The sequence below is a fragment of the Bombus affinis genome, chromosome 1, assembly GCF_024516045.1.
Source record: "Bombus affinis isolate iyBomAffi1 chromosome 1, iyBomAffi1.2, whole genome shotgun sequence".
Taxonomy (NCBI): domain Eukaryota; kingdom Metazoa; phylum Arthropoda; class Insecta; order Hymenoptera; family Apidae; genus Bombus; species Bombus affinis.
This window is the reverse complement of record NC_066344.1, coordinates 20243559-20264159: the sequence shown is the minus strand read 5'-3', so window position 1 is coordinate 20264159 and position 20601 is coordinate 20243559. Positions and strand designations below refer to the sequence as shown.

General features: G+C 34.7%; 1 protein-coding gene across 8 annotated transcripts in view; it reads right to left on the bottom strand.

Moving 5' to 3' along the window:
- The window catches only part of LOC126917605 (aminopeptidase N-like), a 73332-nt gene extending 56696 nt beyond the window's left edge, over positions 1-16636 (bottom strand). For 7 of the 8 annotated variants that reach the window (XR_007711013.1, XR_007711012.1, XM_050724673.1 and 4 more), the window contains exons 1-9: positions 16551-16636; positions 13607-14143; positions 12772-13227; positions 12066-12249; positions 11636-11795; positions 7409-7490; positions 3358-3707; positions 1752-2029; positions 863-1056 (exon numbers count right to left, since the gene is read on the bottom strand). Coding sequence is in view for 6 of the 8 variants with exons in the window: in XM_050724673.1 (XP_050580630.1) it covers positions 863-1056; positions 1752-2029; positions 3358-3707; positions 7409-7490; positions 11636-11795; positions 12066-12249; positions 12772-13227; positions 13607-14085 (2183 nt within the window). In the remaining 2 variants the exon portion in view is untranslated. The remainder of the gene's footprint in view (positions 1-862; positions 1057-1751; positions 2030-3357; positions 3708-7408; positions 7491-11635; positions 11796-12065; positions 12250-12771; positions 13228-13606; positions 14144-16550) is intronic. The other variant, XM_050724700.1, reaches the window with a different exon arrangement.
- Between the last annotated feature and the right edge of the window lie 3965 nt (positions 16637-20601).

Sequence of the window (20601 nt, the reverse complement as noted above, 5' to 3'; positions counted from 1 at the left end):
GGATTCGTTATTGAGCCTAGGATCATTGTCTTTAGCTTCTCGGGTATCTAATTATCGCGATTACTTGTCAAATTCTATCATAGTCATATTTGCACTAGTAAATATCTTCTCTATTGCGCAATGATCACGTCTAATGCCAATAGGGATTCGTTTCACGCCCTTAACTCTAACTCTAACCTTAACGCAAACCCGACATATATATATGTAGTATCGTGGACAAAAAGGCCTACTATATCGATCGAACCATAAACAATGTCGCGAGAGCCGAGGCGTCGTAGGGTCCATCAATGTGTCGTCGGTCCTTCAATGGAATAGTCTCATAGAAAAGGCCTACGTGACTCTGGCTACGGGTGTTTGCGGAACACATGCGTGGTGGGGCGAAAAAAACACAAAGGGATGCGAGAAGTCAGAGTGTTAGTTGAGAAGTCAGAGAGAGTGAGTGCAAAAGCCGGAGAGTGTGAGTGAAGGAGCCGGAGAGTATGAATCGGGAAGTTGAGAGCCTAGTATGATAGACGTACGACGATATTGTAATCAGTTCGTTGTATTGAGTATTGCTTGTTAAATTAAAACTTAACTCCAAATAAAACATCATTACTTGTCCTTCCACTAAGGTCCATTAAGAAACTACATATATTCTCTAATTAACTTTTACTGTCGCGTGATACATAAGTTTTCGTATAATTATAGCAATCGTCATGATTCAATAATATGCATTTACGTTTAACAATTGGAAAACAATATAATCGTAAGATTTGAAAATGATATACACCATCGCTAAATCTTCATTTATTGTGAATAAGTCAACGATAAATGGTAGGGTAGATTAAAAAAGAAACTAGTGAGAGCAAAAATAGCAACTTACGGTCTACTGGAATTACTTAACCATGCGTTGAACTCTCTGTTGGTATAACTTTTGCATTCGTGAACACCAGCGTAGCAGGCCCATTGTATTGCATCTACCCTAAGAAGTTTCACGATATCGGGCTCTTCGCCTTTCTGATACGGCTCATACCTCACTTGACTCGTCAGGGATTTCATTATTTTCCGAATATAACTCTGCAACGATTTTGAACTTTTATTTAAACAGAAATAGAAAAATTGGTTGCATTAGAGTAAAAAGATCTTCCGGAAGGAATACAATATGTGCATCCTTCTTATTACGTAAATTCGATTTTTTCTGCCTACTACCTTTTGTGTGAAATTGCCTATTGTCTGTTTTAAAATAGAAAATGTGCAAGACAGTAAATATTATGAATGAACATGATATGTAAAAATCTATAAAATATCCAAAGTACAGTACTCGGTTTAGTATTTAATAGGTAAATTAAATTTCTGTCCGGGTCTTAATCCTTTAGTTGTGTTCATAAAAATATGAATTTGCATAAATATTCGGAGGCTGCTTATCATAGAATGATTGGATAAAAATTACATTAGAAAAGATCGCTTATAGCCATTTTTCATCGTGTGTATAATGATATATGACTACTATATTGTTTAGTCAATTAAAAACTTAATTCTTAAAATATACTAAGTTAAAAATTCTATAAATTAGAAACAATTAAAAACAATTTCTCTATCACCAATAGAATAGCCGTTATTAATATAACTATTATAGAAAAATAGTTTATACGTGCTCGACTTATATAATAACCTATATAATTACCAAAATGAATAAAATATATCAGAAATTAAATAATGAATTAAAATATTTAGCTTCTTTAAGTCATATGATGTTATAAATATATATATACCATGAAATTATTATATTGCTTAGAAGAACGTAACATGTTGTGCAAAAATGGCATATTCCCGAAGGTCGTTCGCCAAGGCACGTAATCTGTTTCTCTCTCAAGGTAAAGTGTGAGTGTCAATGCTACCGTATAGTTCAATCGGTTAGTACGAGCCATGTTTAAGGCATCATCGATTAACTGAGCACGGTTTACGACGTGGATATTCTCGTAGTTATCCGAATTCAGCTGCATCGACAACAATTTCCACATTTCTGGCTCATAGTTCACGCGATAATAACCTAAAACAAACCGAGCAACTAATAATTAAAAAATGAAAGTATGTATGTGTTATTCATTTTGCAAAAGATTAGACCAATTCAGATATATTTATAATAACGTTTAGCTTAATTATCTTGCACGCTTTTTAAAAAATTTAGTTAATTATTAATATAATACATACACATATTTTTATAACGTTAAGATATATTTTTACAGTATAATAAATATTTGAAATTCTTTACAAAATAGTTAAACCATTAAAAATTGATGATTTTTCAGATAACACAATTATAAATTAAGAATATGTTGTAATTGTCTGATTTATATATTAAAATATTAAATTATTATGACATTTAAAGCTACGATAATTATTATTGTATTGAAGTATTTATAAGAATACTTTTCCTAGATTTGTAAGCTTCGTAGCTCGAAATTTCAATTTGCAATTCTTACAAAGCTACATAATAATAAACATGTTGTTTCTAATTACTACATAAATATGTTGTTGTTAACTATGTAAATATTTTATAAGTTTTCACAGCAACTATATTTTACGAAATTGAAAATTCATTCAATTTAAGTTTTAATTATTGGTGCGTAATTAAATCACTATAAATTCCTGCATAAAAATGGTTTGTTTCTCTCTACGCAGTAACTTAAGCACCAGTTTATGATTCAAAAAGTTAAAATTATTTTGTATCATATATGTTTCAGTTAATAGTCTCAAAACAGTTATGTATTAAATTTTCTTCAAATCTATTTATTAAAAAGAGACTTTATTTTAAGCATATTTCATACTAAAATGAAAATTATTGATGTTAAACCTATAGTAATAAATTTCAATATATGTATATTCAGCGTATTTCATCCATATAAATAAAAAAAATTCTTTAGATCTTTGGAATTCTTGAATTTTTATATGGATTGTTTAATATGGTATGTTTTCGCTTTGGAACTATTTACGCATTCAATTTGTTACGAGTTCGAAAATATGTTATGTTGGGTAGTAATTATACGAAATCATAGATACTGTGACGAATATAGTGTCCAATAAAACCTAAAAAGAAATATGTTATTTCACGTATTACTACTGTTGTATTAGTATTAGTTGTTGTAATTAATTAGTTGGGAGGAAATGGCCCCATACTTTTTAATAGGGTTATATTTTCAACTACGTATTCTTTAAATATTAAAACTAAAGAGGATCAAAACCCTACAATGAAAATGTATTGATTTCATTGATATATTTTAATCTTAGAAGGAATCACCCCAAAATCTCCCATTAATTGATGCTGATAATCATATTCTACTATACTAGACATTTTTAAATATAGCCAATATTACTCACCTGCTTGCTGCGTATTCACAATAATCCACCCGTCTGTCTTATTAAACTTTATCGTTTCATTACGGCCTGGTTTTAACCACATAATTGGAGTTGTATTATTAAAGTCCATGCTAGACGACTTGACGTAAGTTATAGGCACCCACCAGTTTGCGTCATTTTCAGTTTTATAATATGAAAATCGTTCTTGACTTAACTGCAGTTCATCGTCATGGTTTCGCTTCACATTCACAACCGGATATCCTGCGTTGTTCACCCATCCGTCCATGATTTTCCCGAACGAAGCTCCATCCCATTTTTTATTCTTTCCAAGATGCTCGAAAAGATTCGTCGAATTTGCAACATTCTCTGCACTGCAAAAATTATCTCTCGTTAATATGATTTGTCGGCAAAACAAAAGACAAAAACTTGAAAAAACAATAACAAACATATGTAAATAACTTTTAAATGAAAAATGTTTACAAATATTTAATTTTTATTTGGGAAGTGTATATGACTGTAGAGTCTGACTGTAGAGTCAAAATCTTATCTTTTATGAGTAATTGAACGATACTCTAAAAATTTTTGTCGTATTCTTTCAGTTCATAGCGTAAATTACCTATTGTGTTAAAATATTATTAAATCATTTTTTTTATTGATCTCATTGAGCGTAGCAAATACGTGTGCTTCTTTTGGATACATATATCCCATTAGGTTTTTCATTTTTATTCCTAAGTCGATGTTGTAATTGTATATTTTAATCGCGAAAAAGGTACCAAAAAAGGAGTAGTAGCGGAAGATTTGCGGAAAATGCTAAATATACGTGTAAACTCCCTAGAGTTCATATGGGATAGGGATTCCTATTGTTTTACGGGTAGCACGACAGGCTTTGTTTCACGGACAGAGCGATCTTCTTTTGTTTTACGGACAACCATTTTTGAGAGGCACGCATTTTCCCAAACGGACGGACAGAGAGTTACATTAGAGATAGACAAGGTTACAGAATAGTTATTTAAAATTTTAAAGACTGAAGAAGAAAGATCGGTAGCTCAGGACGTTGAAAATCGATTCTCGATTTTTAGGTAAACATTGTACAAAACTTGTTATTTCTCATTCATATAATTATTGTTATTTATTGTTATAGACGGATGTTAATTGTTGTTTATTTCTGTATTTTATCTAATTACTTTATAATAAAAAAAACTCGAATTTTAGACTACAGAATCGATCCCCGAATTATCCCAAGATTTACGATCTTACATACGTATCTACAATATGTATGAAAGCACAATATGGAAAGATGTCAAAAAAAAGGACAAAGACAATCTGTATGAGTTGCGAGATTCCCCTTTGCAAAATATTCTGTACAAAATATTATGTATAATAAGAAATAATAGATTTATAAATATGTATATCTATACATATATAATAAGCAGTGGGCATAATACAAATACAAAAGATCGTGAGTGTTTAACCTTACTTATCATTACTGGAACACGTATGTATGTCCCATCTAAAAAAGCTGATGGATCTCATATGCCCCAATTTTAAAAATTGCAGAAAAATATAAGTTTTAAATTTGATATACATTCATGCCCAGCTTGGTACTTACTTTCTAGGATGAAAAAAAAATAGAATCAAAATAGGAAAAGGTCGGATCGAAGAGGTTAAAACGTTACCATCCTAATTGCTTACAAATACACGTTTCTCTGTAGACATATATAAATTCGTAAAGATTTACATTGTAGGTTTTGTTAGTCAAAAATCTGGATAACCTTTTCTTTTCTTTTATTTTTTTGCATGAATGTTGTAATATGCGATCTAATTTGTATGAACATCGCAAAATATATGTCGGATTAAAGTCAGGATTATGGTGAGGGGCGTTTAATGAATTTTCTTCGACATATATATATCGGAGATGAAAGAATACCGGAACCTTCCCTTTGGAACTTTGAGAAGACGCCTTAGTTCTGTAATCTAGATTCCACCGTAGCCGTATTAAGAAACTGTTGTCATTCGATCTGACTGTATTTATTTGGGATTTATGATAGTCAGCTCGGGCTCGAGGCGACAACCAGTCGCCGAACGTAGTCGCGGTCAAGGGATGAACGTTTTGTCTAACAAAGGCATGAAGTAACTCTATAGCTCTCCTTAAAAGAAATACTTGGGACGGGGCACGACGGTAAACACTTCAACGATTTCTGCCCCGTGGCTCGCCACACGCAGACTTTGTCCTTCGGGTAAGATGATTGCCAGATGCCAACGCATGTTCACAGTATATGTTTAGCTGGGCGAGGACCCGCTACGAATATTAAGTTTCAATTATACAAAGTCTTTCAAATAGACAAATAGCCTGTGCCCCAACTGCGGGAAGATAAGAGAAATCTATCCTTCCACGAACGCTTCCCACTGGCAGCTTTTCCCAAGGACAGCTAACGTCCTTCTCTAACCACCAACATGGAAATTGACCAATTAACAGTAACGTCAATTTCCCTCACCCTTCGAACGAAGACTTTCCTCTACGAATCCGATGATCTCGTGCCCTTAGGCACACCCATCATAGTTTTCTTCGACAGCGTCACCGTGACGGAGAGACACTCTACGGTACGATATCGACAACGATTCAAGTAACTCTCGGATACGTAGTGATTGCCCCATGCATTAACATTGAGTACAACTTAGGCGCTAAAGAAGAGTTCGTCATCCCGTTGACCGTGGATTCGTTATTGAGCCTAGGATCATTGCCATTAGCCTCTCGAGTATCAAATTATCGCGATTACTTGTCCAATTCCATCATGGTCATGTTTGCACTGGTAAATATCTCCTCTATTGCATAATGATCACGTCTAGTGTCAATAGGGATTCGTTTCACGCCCTTAACCCTAACTCTAATCGTAACGCCAACCCGACATATATATATCGAAAATCAAAAGACATCGGGGCCTTTCTGGAATTTTTGGGAAGATCCCCAATACTTTAGTCTAGACTATTTATTATAGCTGTAGCTGAATAATAAAACTCAGAAGTAGTTGTTTATGATTCAATCCGATTATATTTGCCCGAGATTTGTGACGGTGGGTTTGAGCTCGAGGTGACACAATTGGGCGCTACGGGATGAAAGCGGTATGAAACAGAGGTATGGAATAGTTGAATAGCTCTCCTTAAAAATATAGTTGACCCGAGGGGTACAGAGAGGTACAGAGAAGAGTATGTATGTGTAGTTCCAGTTGGGCTGGGGGCAGTAAGTTGAGTTCTACTTGTACTGTGGACAAGTAAGTTTAGTTACACTTGAATTGCGGACACGTAAGTTCAGTTCGACTTTGGAAGAAAACGCATTTGCTATCCCATCCACCGTGGATTCGTTACTGAATCTAAACATCATTGCCATTAGCATCTCGAGTATCTAATCGCCACGGTTACTTGTCAAACTCTGTAATAATCATATTTGTACCAGTAAATATCGTTTATATTGTATAACAATAATGGCTAATTCAAATGAAAATTCGTTACACGCCTCTAACCCCAACGAGAACTCGATATATATGTCGGAGATGTAGGGACATCTGGCCTTTCTTTGGGAAGATCCCCAATACATGGGCTCGAGGTGACATAACTGGTCGCCGAACGTAGCCACGGTCACGGGACCGTGTTTTATCTAACAGAAGAAGTACCGATATTGAGGGACACGCTGTATTAGCAATCAAGCCTCCACTAGGAACAATGTTGGTTTTACGCGGGACTGCCTAGTAACGGCGCTTAGAATTATGTTGATATTCACGATCAATATGTAATTGACAAATGTGACCGTATCTCTCTTTTATTTTGCAATCACCTTGGAGAGTTTACTGATATCGTCTAGGCAGTCAGTGTAAAAGTAACCCAGCTTCTGAGTTAACGTGTCTACGTGCTACAAAATGTATTCTATTGTACAAAGAGTTTTCCCGTTGACCGTGAATTCGTTATTGAACCCAAGAACATTGTCAATAGCTTTCGTTAAGCTTATTAATTATTACGCGCCCAAAATTTCTAACGAAACTAGACATATATATCATATAAATGACTTAAATATACGTACTTCTGCTTGAGGTATTCCTTTAAACCTTCGTGGAAAACGTTTTCTGTCAAGATGTGTGACATCATCCGAATAACTGACGCCGCTGCAAAGATATGGATACACATTATAGATTGGTTTTTAATAATTCATGATCATTATTCAGTAGCGATTATTTATGTTTATTATTCATTATTCAAAACATGCATATGTAAACAATATCTAGATTTCTTCCAGAATCAAATGATATACATCTGTATATGCATCTTATTTGTTTTTTTTATTTTTAGTTTTGTTAATTGCATTGTTATTAAGGATTGCAAAAGAGAAATAGTAAAAATTCTTTTCAATTTAAGCATTTCTCATGTTAAGAAATGCTTCACCAAATGAGTTGCGTACGTTTCATACGTTTTATTTAAAAATTTTGAATAAATTCACCAATAAAAGATATTGACCCTTCACTGTTCCATTATATGTAAATATGTATATTACGCAGACCATTGTCGACACGAAAAGAGCTGATTTGTTAAGGGCAAGTTTTCATTAGGAAAGATTTTTACTTCTTTTTGTTTAATTCTTTACATCCTCAATTTTTTCAATTTGGACATTTGGTAAAATTTTTTAACAGTTATATTAACATATTGATGGCTACCCCCGGTGGGGTACCATCCTCGCATTTGCTAGGTTATATCCTTTTTGAGGTCTGCTGGGTGTTTCCTTTTCGGTCTTCTTTCCATGTTTGAGGTGCTCATCGTTTCCTTAGCTAGCCGGTTTGGGTGTGATGCTATTCTTGATTTGTATTTTTCCGCATAGCAGCTGATTGCTTCCTTGACCGTAGGTATTCCCACGTCCCTGCGTATGTCCTCCTTTCTGACATACCAGGGTGCGTTTATTATTGTTCTAAGAATTCTAGCTTGTATTATCTCGATTTTGTTTATATGGTCCATTGCTGCTGTCCCCTATAGTGGTATTCCGTACGTCCAGATTGGTTTTATGATTGTTTTGATATTTTTAATTTATTTTCTATACTTAATTTGAATTTTCGACTTGTTAGCCAATACATTTGTCTCCTCGTTGTCTATATTTTGTCTATTACTGATTTAGTATGTTGTTTCCATGTGAGTTGTGTATCTAAATGGAGTCATGGGTATTTGACGTGCCTTTTTTGTGTTATGTGCGTGTCGTTCAGTAGGATGTTTGGTGGTATCTGTCTTCGCAGTGTGAATGTAATATGGTTGCATTTATTGGGCTTTGCTTTTAATTGTTTATCTTGCAGCCACTTTCCTATTTTTGTGATATGTTCTTGCAGCAAACTGACTGCTGATTCTGGGTTAGTGTACCCGACTAGTACAGCTGTGTCGTCCGCGAATGTCAGTATTTTGCTATTGGTAGTTGGTATGTTGGCCGTGTATATGTATAGCATTGGTCCTAAGACGCTTCCTTGCGGAACCCTTGCCTTGATGTCTTTAACTTCAGAGTATGTGTCCTAGATTTTTATTACGAAGGTTCTGCTGTTTAAGCAAGATTTTATTAATTGGTGTATTTGTTCCTGCGATTGTTTCCTGATTGCTTGTAGTACGCTTTCGTGGTTTATTTTGTCAAATGCTTTCTTTATGTCCATAAAGAGGGCTGTGCATTATCGTTTCTTATTATCACTGCGATCCCTCCGTGCGCTTTTCTTGAGGGGTGTGCGGTATCATATATGGTGTAGTATGGTATTTTCGGTATTTTGGTATTATGGTATTTTGGAGTGAAGCGTGTTTCTGAAACAAGTAATATATCGATATTGTTGTTATACAGGGATGTTCTAGTTTCTGCAGCCCGTTGTTGCAGGCCGCTCGAGTTCCAGGCTGCTATTTTCAGCGTGTCCATTTTTATTTTTTGTTTAGCATGTTTGTAAGTAGTTTTAGCATGACTGTAATTGGTTCTGTTTGCTGTCTGAGAACTGCATTTTGTTCGCTTTTCATTTTTGTTAGCATTCCGGTGTTTTTGATGAATTGTTTGAGCAGTTCCTTGATTTCTGTAATGTCGTTGCTGTTATTGTTCTGATTTTGGTTGGCTAGGGATGGCGATTGGCTGATTACTTGCGCGTAGCTTCGGATACCAAAGGTATTAGTGTTACTGTGGTTTATGTTCATTGCATGCTGTAAATTTGATGTTGTCTCAGTTTCTGTGCTGTAGTGTTGCGCTTGTAAAATATTGTATGTCCTGTTTCGTAGCGGCGGAAACAGTTTGCGTTACAGTTGATTTCTGACTACACAACCTTTGTAGCTAGTTGGGTGGTTTCCATTGCAGTTGAAGCATTTTACTTCATTTATTTTTCCTACCTATGGACAGTTTGTTGTTAGGTGCTTCTCTGCGCATTTGACACACGCCGGTTTTCTGTTGCAGTATTTTTTTGCGTGTACATACTGCCAACACCGTATGCATTGCGGTACGTCACTTTTATGGTTTGGTGGCTCCACTGTTACTATTGTGTTTAGAACTTTCTTAATTTCAAACATTTCTTTGCTGTTGTTTTTAGGTTCAAGCTCACTTAGAAATAGCGGTAATGGCTGTTTAATATCATATATGGTTATGCTGTTTATTGCTCTCTCCTGGTGCCCGATTTTTGCTAGTTCCTCGCATATGTTATTTCTATTTGTTTTTGAGTGTAATCCCGTGATTACTGCATTGTAACTTTTGTCGTCTTTGAGCTGTTAGGTGTGATACCCTGCGTTTTTCTCTTTTAGTGCTTTTATCACTTTTCTAAATGTTTCTGGGGTTTTGATTTGAACTTTGACTTGGTTTACTTTTAACTGTTTTATAGTGTAGTTTTCTTTCTCTGCCGTGTTGTTTAGCAGTACAATGAGGGGGTCTATTATTTAAGCATCTATGTAGATTGGTAGTGGTTTAGCGATGCCGGTTATTGGTTTTTCAACTGAATCTGTTACTCTCTCTTCTGGCAGCGCGCTAAATGAGTTTTGGAGAGTGATTTCTTGTAGCCATTGTTGCTTATCTGCTACTATTGCTTTCCTACCGCTTATGCACGGTGTTACTTTTCGTTTTTTGCTGGAAGTTACCACCTTCCAGCTTTCCTCATAGTGGGTTAGTTCGTTATTCTCATCATTGTTTTGTGTTGTTTCCATGTCTATTTCGTTTATAACTGCATACCCTTGTTCTTCGTTTATTGATTGCCTTGGGTTGGTAGAGCTTGTGTCTCTAATTATGTAGAATGTTTCGCCCTTACTTGTAATTTTTATTGGTGGAATTAGCATTTTCCACCATTTGGCGATGGGTGATTACGTTACTGCTTTCTCTTCCATTTGCCGCACTTTCACTGAAGCACTGTTTCGCACGTCCGTTTAGCTTGGCTGCTCGGCAGAACTCGAATGCTTAAAGTGCTTCATGAAAGTACATACTTGTTCATAGTACATACATAAGTGTTCACATGAACACTTGCCGTAGAAAATTTTTGAAAATTATGGACAGAGATATTGTGTCCGTTATTCGAACCTTTTTGAAATTTCATTAATGAAACATAACTACCTGATTTTTTTGGTAAAATTTGTAATCAACGCAAAAGTATAATTAGCAGTAATTTATTGCAGGAAATATACTTATTGCTATTAAAAGATTAACGAACAGCGTAAATAGTGTAATGAATAATTGACTGTTGGAATACTTGGTTAATCTTTGCAAAGTCTATACTTGTAATAAATATTTTGTAACTTTCTATTTAAATATTTTATCAAAAGATCTGTTTATAAATCGTACTAATATAATCATGACAGTCGTATCTCATTACAATACCTAGAGAAATTTCAAATGAATAATATATTGTTTTGTGTAATATATTCGTACGAGTTCATATATTTTTGCGAATTATAGCGTATGTATTGTACTTCATGAGTAATAATGTGTGTGTCTTATTTCGATGATTCTGCATGAAAAATTTAAAATAGGTAAAAATTACAAACAGATCCGTTATAAGACGTCTCCCAAATATTTATCATCGAAAGTCTCACCTTTTATTTATGCCTGATAATGTTTTGGCTTAAGGTTTAATATATTAATTAATTGATAAGATACATAGGTACCTATCATCTCTTGCCCTTGACATTTGGCAATAAATAGAAACTATTAATGGTCACATCGTATTCTTTTATATCTTTTATCTGATGTTAAAAATGTTGCGTCGAACTTTGCTCTGAATATTCTCGAACATATGTATTGGGAATTACTTCTAATAACAATGAGAAAATCTCTTACCTTTCTGATACGCAATATTGTCGAAAAGGTTTCGAATTTTTTGAGGCGTGTAAGCGTCCTTGTTCATGGGACGCGAATTTTCATCTACATCTGGAATGAAAGCGTATCCATGTATGTTGTCAACGACAAACACTTCGTCTAATCGCCATTCGGGTAGTACCTACAAACATATTACAAATGTACTAGATATGATCCAAGAATACGTTCAAAGTATTCGGCGAGAATTTAATGGTGAAAGATATATTTGTTGTTAATTGATGTAGAGGTCAGAAACATACGTAGAATGAATAGCTATCATAATAGTCATATAAAATATGAGCAACTGATAATTGAAATTTTAAATGCAACAAAAATTCATTATCCAGTTTATAACAATTCCCTTATAACAAATTAATAGAATATAACTAGAAGACACATTTATTACACTTACCTTATGAGTAATAATGTATTGGAAGTACTCTGCAAATCCTTCATTCAACCAAATCCACGTCCACCATTCTGGACTAACAAGATTTCCAAACCACTGGTGCGTAAATTCGTGGGCTATAATCTTAGCTATACCTTGCTTCTTACGAGTTGTGGTAACACCGTCTTGATAAAGGAGAGCGGACTCTCTGAAATGAAAAGTTTCGATTAAAGTCTGCCATCAAAAAAATAATATTTTTTAAATAGATTTTAATATTGCATTAACTGCATATATATACATGAGATATGACTATTTTTAATATTTATTTACTGTCACTGAGATTTGCACTTAGAAATTTCTTAATATGGAATTTAGGGCGAGGCTCTTTATATTTGGGGCAATTTAAAAGAATGTGTTTAACGGTAGCTTAGCAATTGTAAACGTTATTCGTTGATAAATTAGATTTCTAAACTAGATATGCATGTGTATAAACCTTATGTAAACAAAAAGCCACGACATTTGGTTTTCGTAAAAATGAAATTTCTAGTTTTAAGAAAGCACATCATTAAAACTCTACTGGTATGTTATTTGTTTGATTCATCATCCATTCCTAAAAACTCTTATACGCATTGGTTGAAAATTCGATGAGTTCGCCCTTGAAATTTGAACTTTGACCTGTTGAATCGAATTCTGATTTTGATCAACTTTGATTACGTGCTGTAACAATTACTTGTAAGTGACGAGGCCCCAATTTTCCATAGCGGCTGGCGAAAAGTCCTTCAGCGTTACCTGATCCATTTTTGGTACATAATGGGTGAAATTAATGGCGGTATATTCATTTAAAACTTCTAGCAATTCTTTACTCTTCTCTAAGGCGTAATGTGTCTGATTCACTGCCTGTGGCTTAGTACACACTCTAAACATGCCATCTTCGTTGCATGCATAATTGGAGACTATAAATGCCACTAAATAAGTGGATATCCTCGGAGTTGTTTTGAACTTAGTTGTCTTCATGTCGTTTTCCACTTTTGGTTCTTCAACTAGCAACGGAGGCATGTTTGAAATCGCATGGTAAGATTTCGGATGGGTTATAGAAATGTTGAAGCGTGCCTTGAAAGCAGGCTCATCCCAACAAGGGAATGCTAACCGTGCACCTGTTGGCTCGAAATGAGTTGCAGCCACATATCTGCAACATGAAAATAAAGTTCTCGAAAATATTGATCGTTTCGAGCAAAAAATGAGCGAGAAAATGCAACAGTTAGTCGTAATTATTCTTTACGCGTTATTAAGCGAAATGATGGTGTGCAAAATTTTCTGGTCAATTAGATTCAAAATGAACAATTTAACTAATTTTAAATAATATTACATAATTACCTAACAGCGTTTATTTCTTGTATTGGTTTCTTTTATTTATCATGCTCTTATACTCAATATTATCAAAATTCTCTTGAGTATCAATAAAAAATTACATGAATGAAATTACAAAATGAATATAAATGGATATATATAAAATGAAAAATTTATCTAAGAGATGACTAGCGAACTATATAAGAAGGTATTCTTACGTTAGATTGCCATTTTTGTCGGCAGATCTGCTCCTGTAAAATCCTTTTAATTGATCGTTTACGACTCCAGAATAGCTCACAGTAAGCAAGTATTGGTTTCCCTTCTTAAGCTTGTCACCAAGCGTGATAATTAAAAATTCATGTACTTCGTCAGTTGTAAAATTATTCACCTTAATAGCAGTTTTATTTAAATCGTACAGGGTAATATTCTTTACAGTGAGGTTCTTCATGTTCAGTGTTATTGACTGAGCATCCTGAATTTCAGCTACAATGTAGATCTTCACTTCACCGGTAAATTTGAAGTCTGTTTCTGATAAATTTGAATTCAAATTCACTGTCACATCTAGCTCATAAAAATTTGGTTTGGCTTCTACTGGTAGTTTATAGCTTGTTGCGTCGACTTGAGAGCTGATCACGTCTCCAAGTAGAAGATTCGTGAAAATCAGATTGATAAGGAATGGTATCAATATTCTTGCCATTTTGGATCGATTCGGCAAACAAGCGCATCCATTGGATGACCCACAATTCGTTTATTTTCTATTTTGTAAATATATTATTTATTTATATATTATTATTTCGGCTCGTGAATGTTGATGAAATTTCATTACTCGATTTTACTTGTAAATCACGCGAAATGTTAATTTGTGCGTATGTAATTTAATACTACACCAGAATCAGCTGCAACCTGCGATAGATTTTCAATGTACATTCGTATCTAACGCTTCAGCTCGCTTGCAAATATTTATGAGATACGAATGAGAAGATAATACCGTAAGAAATGTAGATGGAATCGTATACGTGTAATCCATCGAATGATTTAGTGATAAGAAGAAAACGTAATAACTTCCTTAATAGCTCCGATCATTATGACTTTCATATTTTGATCGATATAGAAATTGATATTTTTGTAACAATTTCTCGAAATCGTCGGAAAATTACGTCAGTCATTAGCTCGTCATACCTTACAAATCAATCGCTCAGTCTGCTACGTAAAATGTCAGCTAGGTAGTTACACGTTAACGATTGCCTTATGAAAGCCTACCTCTACGTGTGTATCCCTACGTATCCCTACCATGCGTGCTTTATAAGGCACGCATGGACGGGATATTATCAAAAATATATCTAATTCTTCTAATCTTATCAATTGACGTGTTGTCCCGATCGAAGTTATTATATCGTCGGATAGTGACCAGAAAATGGTTTGTTATATTCACGGAATTTCTTCGAAACGTTCAATTGTAATCTAAAACGCGCATTTTAATCTAAGGTTATGCGATATTGCAGTGAATTACAATGTAATACTTTAATATGATTGCTTGTACAAGCATTGATATTAGCAAGATAAGAGCAAGTTCTTAGCAGTTTAGTTCGTTTGGCTCTGTCTTATCGCCAATATCGCTTGTATTATTATATTACGTTAGGTAATTCTCTATTTTGATTTAGTAAAGTAGATAATGTAAATAAATTTTATCTATTTATTCTAGATAAAATTATTATTCTATATTATTCTATAAAAGATTATTATTATGATTATTCTATAAAAGAAATATGTTTTATTTTTCGAGTTGTACATATTAATGTTTAATTCTTACAATATTTCGGTTGGGTATTGAGTCATTAATTTCTCATCTATCGAATTAACCGATTGAGGAACAATCAGTAAAATGAGATAATGCAATATTTTCAAAAATCATTCTTTAAAAAAATCGAAAGCACAACAAGAAATTCTATAATATGAGAAAAAGAATGTATCATAGTGTTATTAATATTTAAACTTCTTAAAATTTTTCGAAATTGTAGAATCTAATAGTACCTAGGTAGCAAATGAAATGGCAAAGAAAATGTTGAAGTAACTACTTTAAGAAAAACTTTACATCTTTTCATTTGTATACCCGTGACCTTTTATATACAGAAAACCGCTGTTACGAAGAGAATAGAATTTAGCGAGGCAAATAAATTCAAAACAGGAAAAGGTCCATATTATTGTACCCTTGAATATAAATGTTGTTTTGGGTTAGAAGGTCTAGAAATAAGAGAATTATAAATAGATTGTTATTGCTGTTTTTTGTACCCTTCAGCTAGAGTTACACACTAAGGTTAATTTTTCTTGGTAATGTCCTTAGATATAAATGTATGAACGTGCTCCCTATCATACTTTTTTGTATAGAAACATTGAGAGAGTGAGGTGCTGGATCAGCATATGTACTTATACCTACACTTATTTCAATATATTTTTCAATTACATATTCATCCACTCGTTCCTCTATCAGTCAACTTCAATAGAAAAAGATGCTGGGCAATATTCGTGGGATTTCTTCTTACAATTACAACGTGAAATCAATAGAATTCATTAATTTAAATGGATTAAAAAGTGTATAAATTAAATAGTACGTAAACGCCCAATTTTGGTCTTTAATACGTAAAACAATGTAAAATACCACGAATGAAAAATAAATACTGGCATTTCATCGATATCTCAAATTTTCTAATGTTGAAGAATTCTAAAATTTAAGAAGACCTCTTTTATTATATCAGAAATATATTTTTTTATGTTTAAATCGTTCTTTTTTCATATAATTTTGTAGCGACACATGAGTCAAAGGACATTTCGAATCATGTTCTGGTTTTGCCTCGGATTGTCGAGACCGTTAGATTATGAGTAAAGTAAAAACAAATAAACTCCGGGCAAAACAATGTCACCGCTACGCGCAATAGTCGAACAACGACAAATTTAAATGTTCCGGCTCTCCTCCAATCAGTATAAAAATACGGACGCAATCTCAAGCGATAATATAAGAATATAAGAGTATAAGGCGATTAGCTGCGAATTATCGAACGGTCTGAATCTAGATTAACGAGTATCTTGTCACGTAAAAAAGAAATTCTCTTGATGATACAAAAAACTTTATTTCTCAAGAGTCCAAGACCCTTGGGTACCACTTACAATGTTCAAGTATCGGCTCACAGTTTAGACTAACTTGGTCGTCAATATTCGGGGTTTATATACTATGCAAGGACAACGGAATAGATGGTGGGAGTATTGTTTTTGGAAATTCTTTACCAGGGTGGCGATGTGTCGCTTAAGGTGACGTTTGTCTAGAAGATTTTGGGGTTACAATCTCCGCGACGAACGATAATGAGATTTATATTGTATCAAGGACTCTATACACGTATATTTATTAATTTTAAATATACTTGACAGACGGCTACGATTTTATTTTGGCTTTCCTTACTAGTCAATACTTAACACGACCAATCCACCATAATTTTATACGCAAATTATGAATCATGGTCGTTTCTTCATGCCGATTAATTTCCTTGTAGATTGTGGATTTTTATACAAATTCATATTATTATGAACACAAGTAAATGAATAAAATCCAAATAGAAATATGTTTCATCTATTAAAAATTACTGTAATATCGCGGAAAATTGAGATATACATTTTTCCACATACTATTTATAATTTATAATTTATTTACAATAAAGAAACTAAACAGATATTAATTAGGCAGAAAACAATGATGGTTTAACTTGAACTGAACGTAACAACCTTATTTTACTTCAACCACTCTCGCAACTCGACAACGCAAACAACTCAGTCTCCCAACAACGCTAACAACTCTACTCTTCGGCTTCCCGACTAGCTTTGACCTCTCGGTCAACACTCTTTGAACCCAAATCGACCCCCTCCATTAGCGTTATTTTTTCTTTTCTTTAATCTCATCATGCCAACGCCCCGCAAGAACTAGGTGACCTTAGTCATATAGGCTTTTCTCCCTATGTAAACTAACATTGTTTGGAGGACAGACGACATTGTTTTGATCGATCAATAATCAGGCTTTTTTTACGATACTACATTACAACCAGTGCTCCGTTTTAGATATTTTATATTTTTTTGTATTGATATACGTCGGAGATGAAAGGACACCGAAGCCTTCCCTTTGGAACTTTGGAAAAATCTCCTAACATTGTAATCTAGATTCTAATAATAGCCGCAATTAAGCAATTGTCGTTATTCAATCCGATTATATTTTTTTCTTATTCATTTCTTTTTATTCACAATTTATTCAATTTGGACATTTGGAAGAACTAACTGTTTGATTATCATGTGGCTGACTACCCCCAGCGGGGTACCATCCGTGCGTTTACTTGATTATATCCTTTTTGAGGTCTGCTGGGTGTTTCCTTTTCAGTCTTCTTTCCATGTTTGAGGTGTTGATCGTTTCCGCAGCTAGCCGGTTCGGGTTTGTTGCTATTCTTGCCATATATCTTTCCGCATAACTGCTGATTGCTTGCTTGACCGTTGGTATTCCCAGGTCCTACCGTATCCTCCTTTCTGACATACCAGGGTGCGTTTATTATTGTTCTAAGAATTCTAGCTTGTATTATCTCGATTTTGTTTATATGGTCCATTGCTGCTGTCCCCTATAGTGGTATTCCGTACGTCCAGATTGGTTTTATGATTGTTTTGATATTTTTAATTTATTTTCTATACTTAATTTGAATTTTCGACTTGTTAGCCAATGCATTTGTCTCCTCGTTGTCTATATTTTGTCTATTACTGATTTAGTATGTTGTTTCCATGTGAGTTGTGTATCTAAATGGAGTCATGGGTATTTGACGTGCCTTTTTTGTGTTATGTGCGTGTCGTTCAGTAGGATGTTTGGTGGTATCTGTCTTCGCAGTGTGAATGTAATATGGTTGCATTTATTGGGCTTTGCTTTTAATTGTTTATCTTGCAGCCACTTTCCTATTTTTGTGATATGTTCTTGCAGCAAACTGACTGCTGATTCTGGGTTAGTGTACCCGACTAGTACAGCTGTGTCGTCCGCGAATGTCAGTATTTTGCTATTGGTAGTTGGTATGTTGGCCGTGTATATGTATAGCATTGGTCCTAAGACGCTTCCTTGCGGAACCCTTGCCTTGATGTCTTTAACTTCAGAGTATGTGTCCTAGATTTTTATTACGAAGGTTCTGCTGTTTAAGCAAGATTTTATTAATTGGTGTATTTGTTCCTGCGATTGTTTCCTGATTGCTTGTAGTACGCTTTCGTGGTTTATTTTGTCAAATGCTTTCTTTATGTCCATAAAGAGGGCTGTGCATTATCGTTTCTTATTATCACTGCGATCCCTCCGTGCGCTTTTCTTGAGGGGTGTGCGGTATCATATATGGTGTAGTATGGTATTTTCGGTATTTTGGTATTATGGTATTTTGGAGTGAAGCGTGTTTCTGAAACAAGTAATATATCGATATTGTTGTTATACAGGGATGTTCTAGTTTCTGCAGCCCGTTGTTGCAGGCCGCTCGAGTTCCAGGCTGCTATTTTCAGCGTGTCCATTTTTATTTTTTGTTTAGCATGTTTGTAAGTAGTTTTAGCATGACTGTAATTGGTTCTGTTTGCTGTCTGAGAACTGCATTTTGTTCGCTTTTCATTTTTGTTAGCATTCCGGTGTTTTTGATGAATTGTTTGAGCAGTTCCTTGATTTCTGTAATGTCGTTGCTGTTATTGTTCTGATTTTGGTTGGCTAGGGGTGGCGATTGGCTGATTACTTGCGCGTAGCTTCGGATACCAAAGGTATTAGTGTTACTGTGGTTTATGTTCATTGCATGCTGTAAATTTGATGTTGTCTCAGTTTCTGTGCTGTAGTGTTGCGCTTGTAAAATATTGTATGTCCTGTTTCGTAGCGGCGGAAACAGTTTGCGTTACAGTTGATTTCTGACTACACAACCTTTGTAGCTAGTTGGGTGGTTTCCATTGCAGTTGAAGCATTTTACTTCATTTATTTTTCCTACCTATGGACAGTTTGTTGTTAGGTGCTTCTCTGCGCATTTGACACACGCCGGTTTTCTGTTGCAGTATTTTTTTGCGTGTACATACTGCCAACACCGTATGCATTGCGGTACGTCACTTTTATGGTTTGGTGGCTCCACTGTTACTATTGTGTTTAGAACTTTCTTAATTTCAAACATTTCTTTGCTGTTGTTTTTAGGTTCAAGCTCACTTAGAAATAGCGGTAATGGCTGTTTAATATCATATATGGTTATGCTGTTTATTGCTCTCTCCTGGTGCCCGATTTTTGCTAGTTCCTCGCATATGTTATTTCTATTTGTTTTTGAGTGTAATCCCGTGATTACTGCATTGTAACTTTTGTCGTCTTTGAGCTGTTAGGTGTGATACCCTGCGTTTTTCTCTTTTAGTGCTTTTATCACTTTTCTAAATGTTTCTGGGGTTTTGATTTGAACTTTGACTTGGTTTACTTTTAACTGTTTTATAGTGTAGTTTTCTTTCTCTGCCGTGTTGTTTAGCAGTACAATGAGGGGGTCTATTATTTAAGCATCTATGTAGATTGGTAGTGGTTTAGCGATGCCGGTTATTGGTTTTTCAACTGAATCTGTTACTCTCTCTTCTGGCAACGCGCTAAATGAGTTTCGGAGAGTGATTTCTTGTAGCCATTGTTGCTTATCTGCTACTATTGCTTTCCTACCGCTTATGCACGGTGTTACTTTTCGTTTTTTGCTGGAAGTTACCACCTTCCAGCTTTCCTCATAGTGGGTTAGTTCGTTATTCTCATCATTGTTTTGTGTTGTTTCCATGTCTATTTCGTTTATAACTGCATACCCTTGTTCTTCGTTTATTGATTGCCTTGGGTTGGTAGAGCTTGTGTCTCTAATTATGTAGAATGTTTCGCCTTTACGTATAATTTTTATTGGTGGAATCTGCATTTTCCACCATTTGGCGATGGGAGTTTGCGTTACTGCTTTCTCTTCCCACTTACTGCACTTTCACTGAAACATTGTTTCTCATGTCCGTTTAGCTCCGCTGCTCAGGCAGAACTGCCGATAGTATTTGTTCGAGATTTGTGATGTTGCGCTTAGGCTGGAGGCGACAACCAGTCGCCGAACGTAGCTACGGATAAGGGATGAACGCTTTGTCTAACAAATATATGGGGCAATAGTATAGGTCTCCTTATAAAGAAATAGTTGTAGCGGCA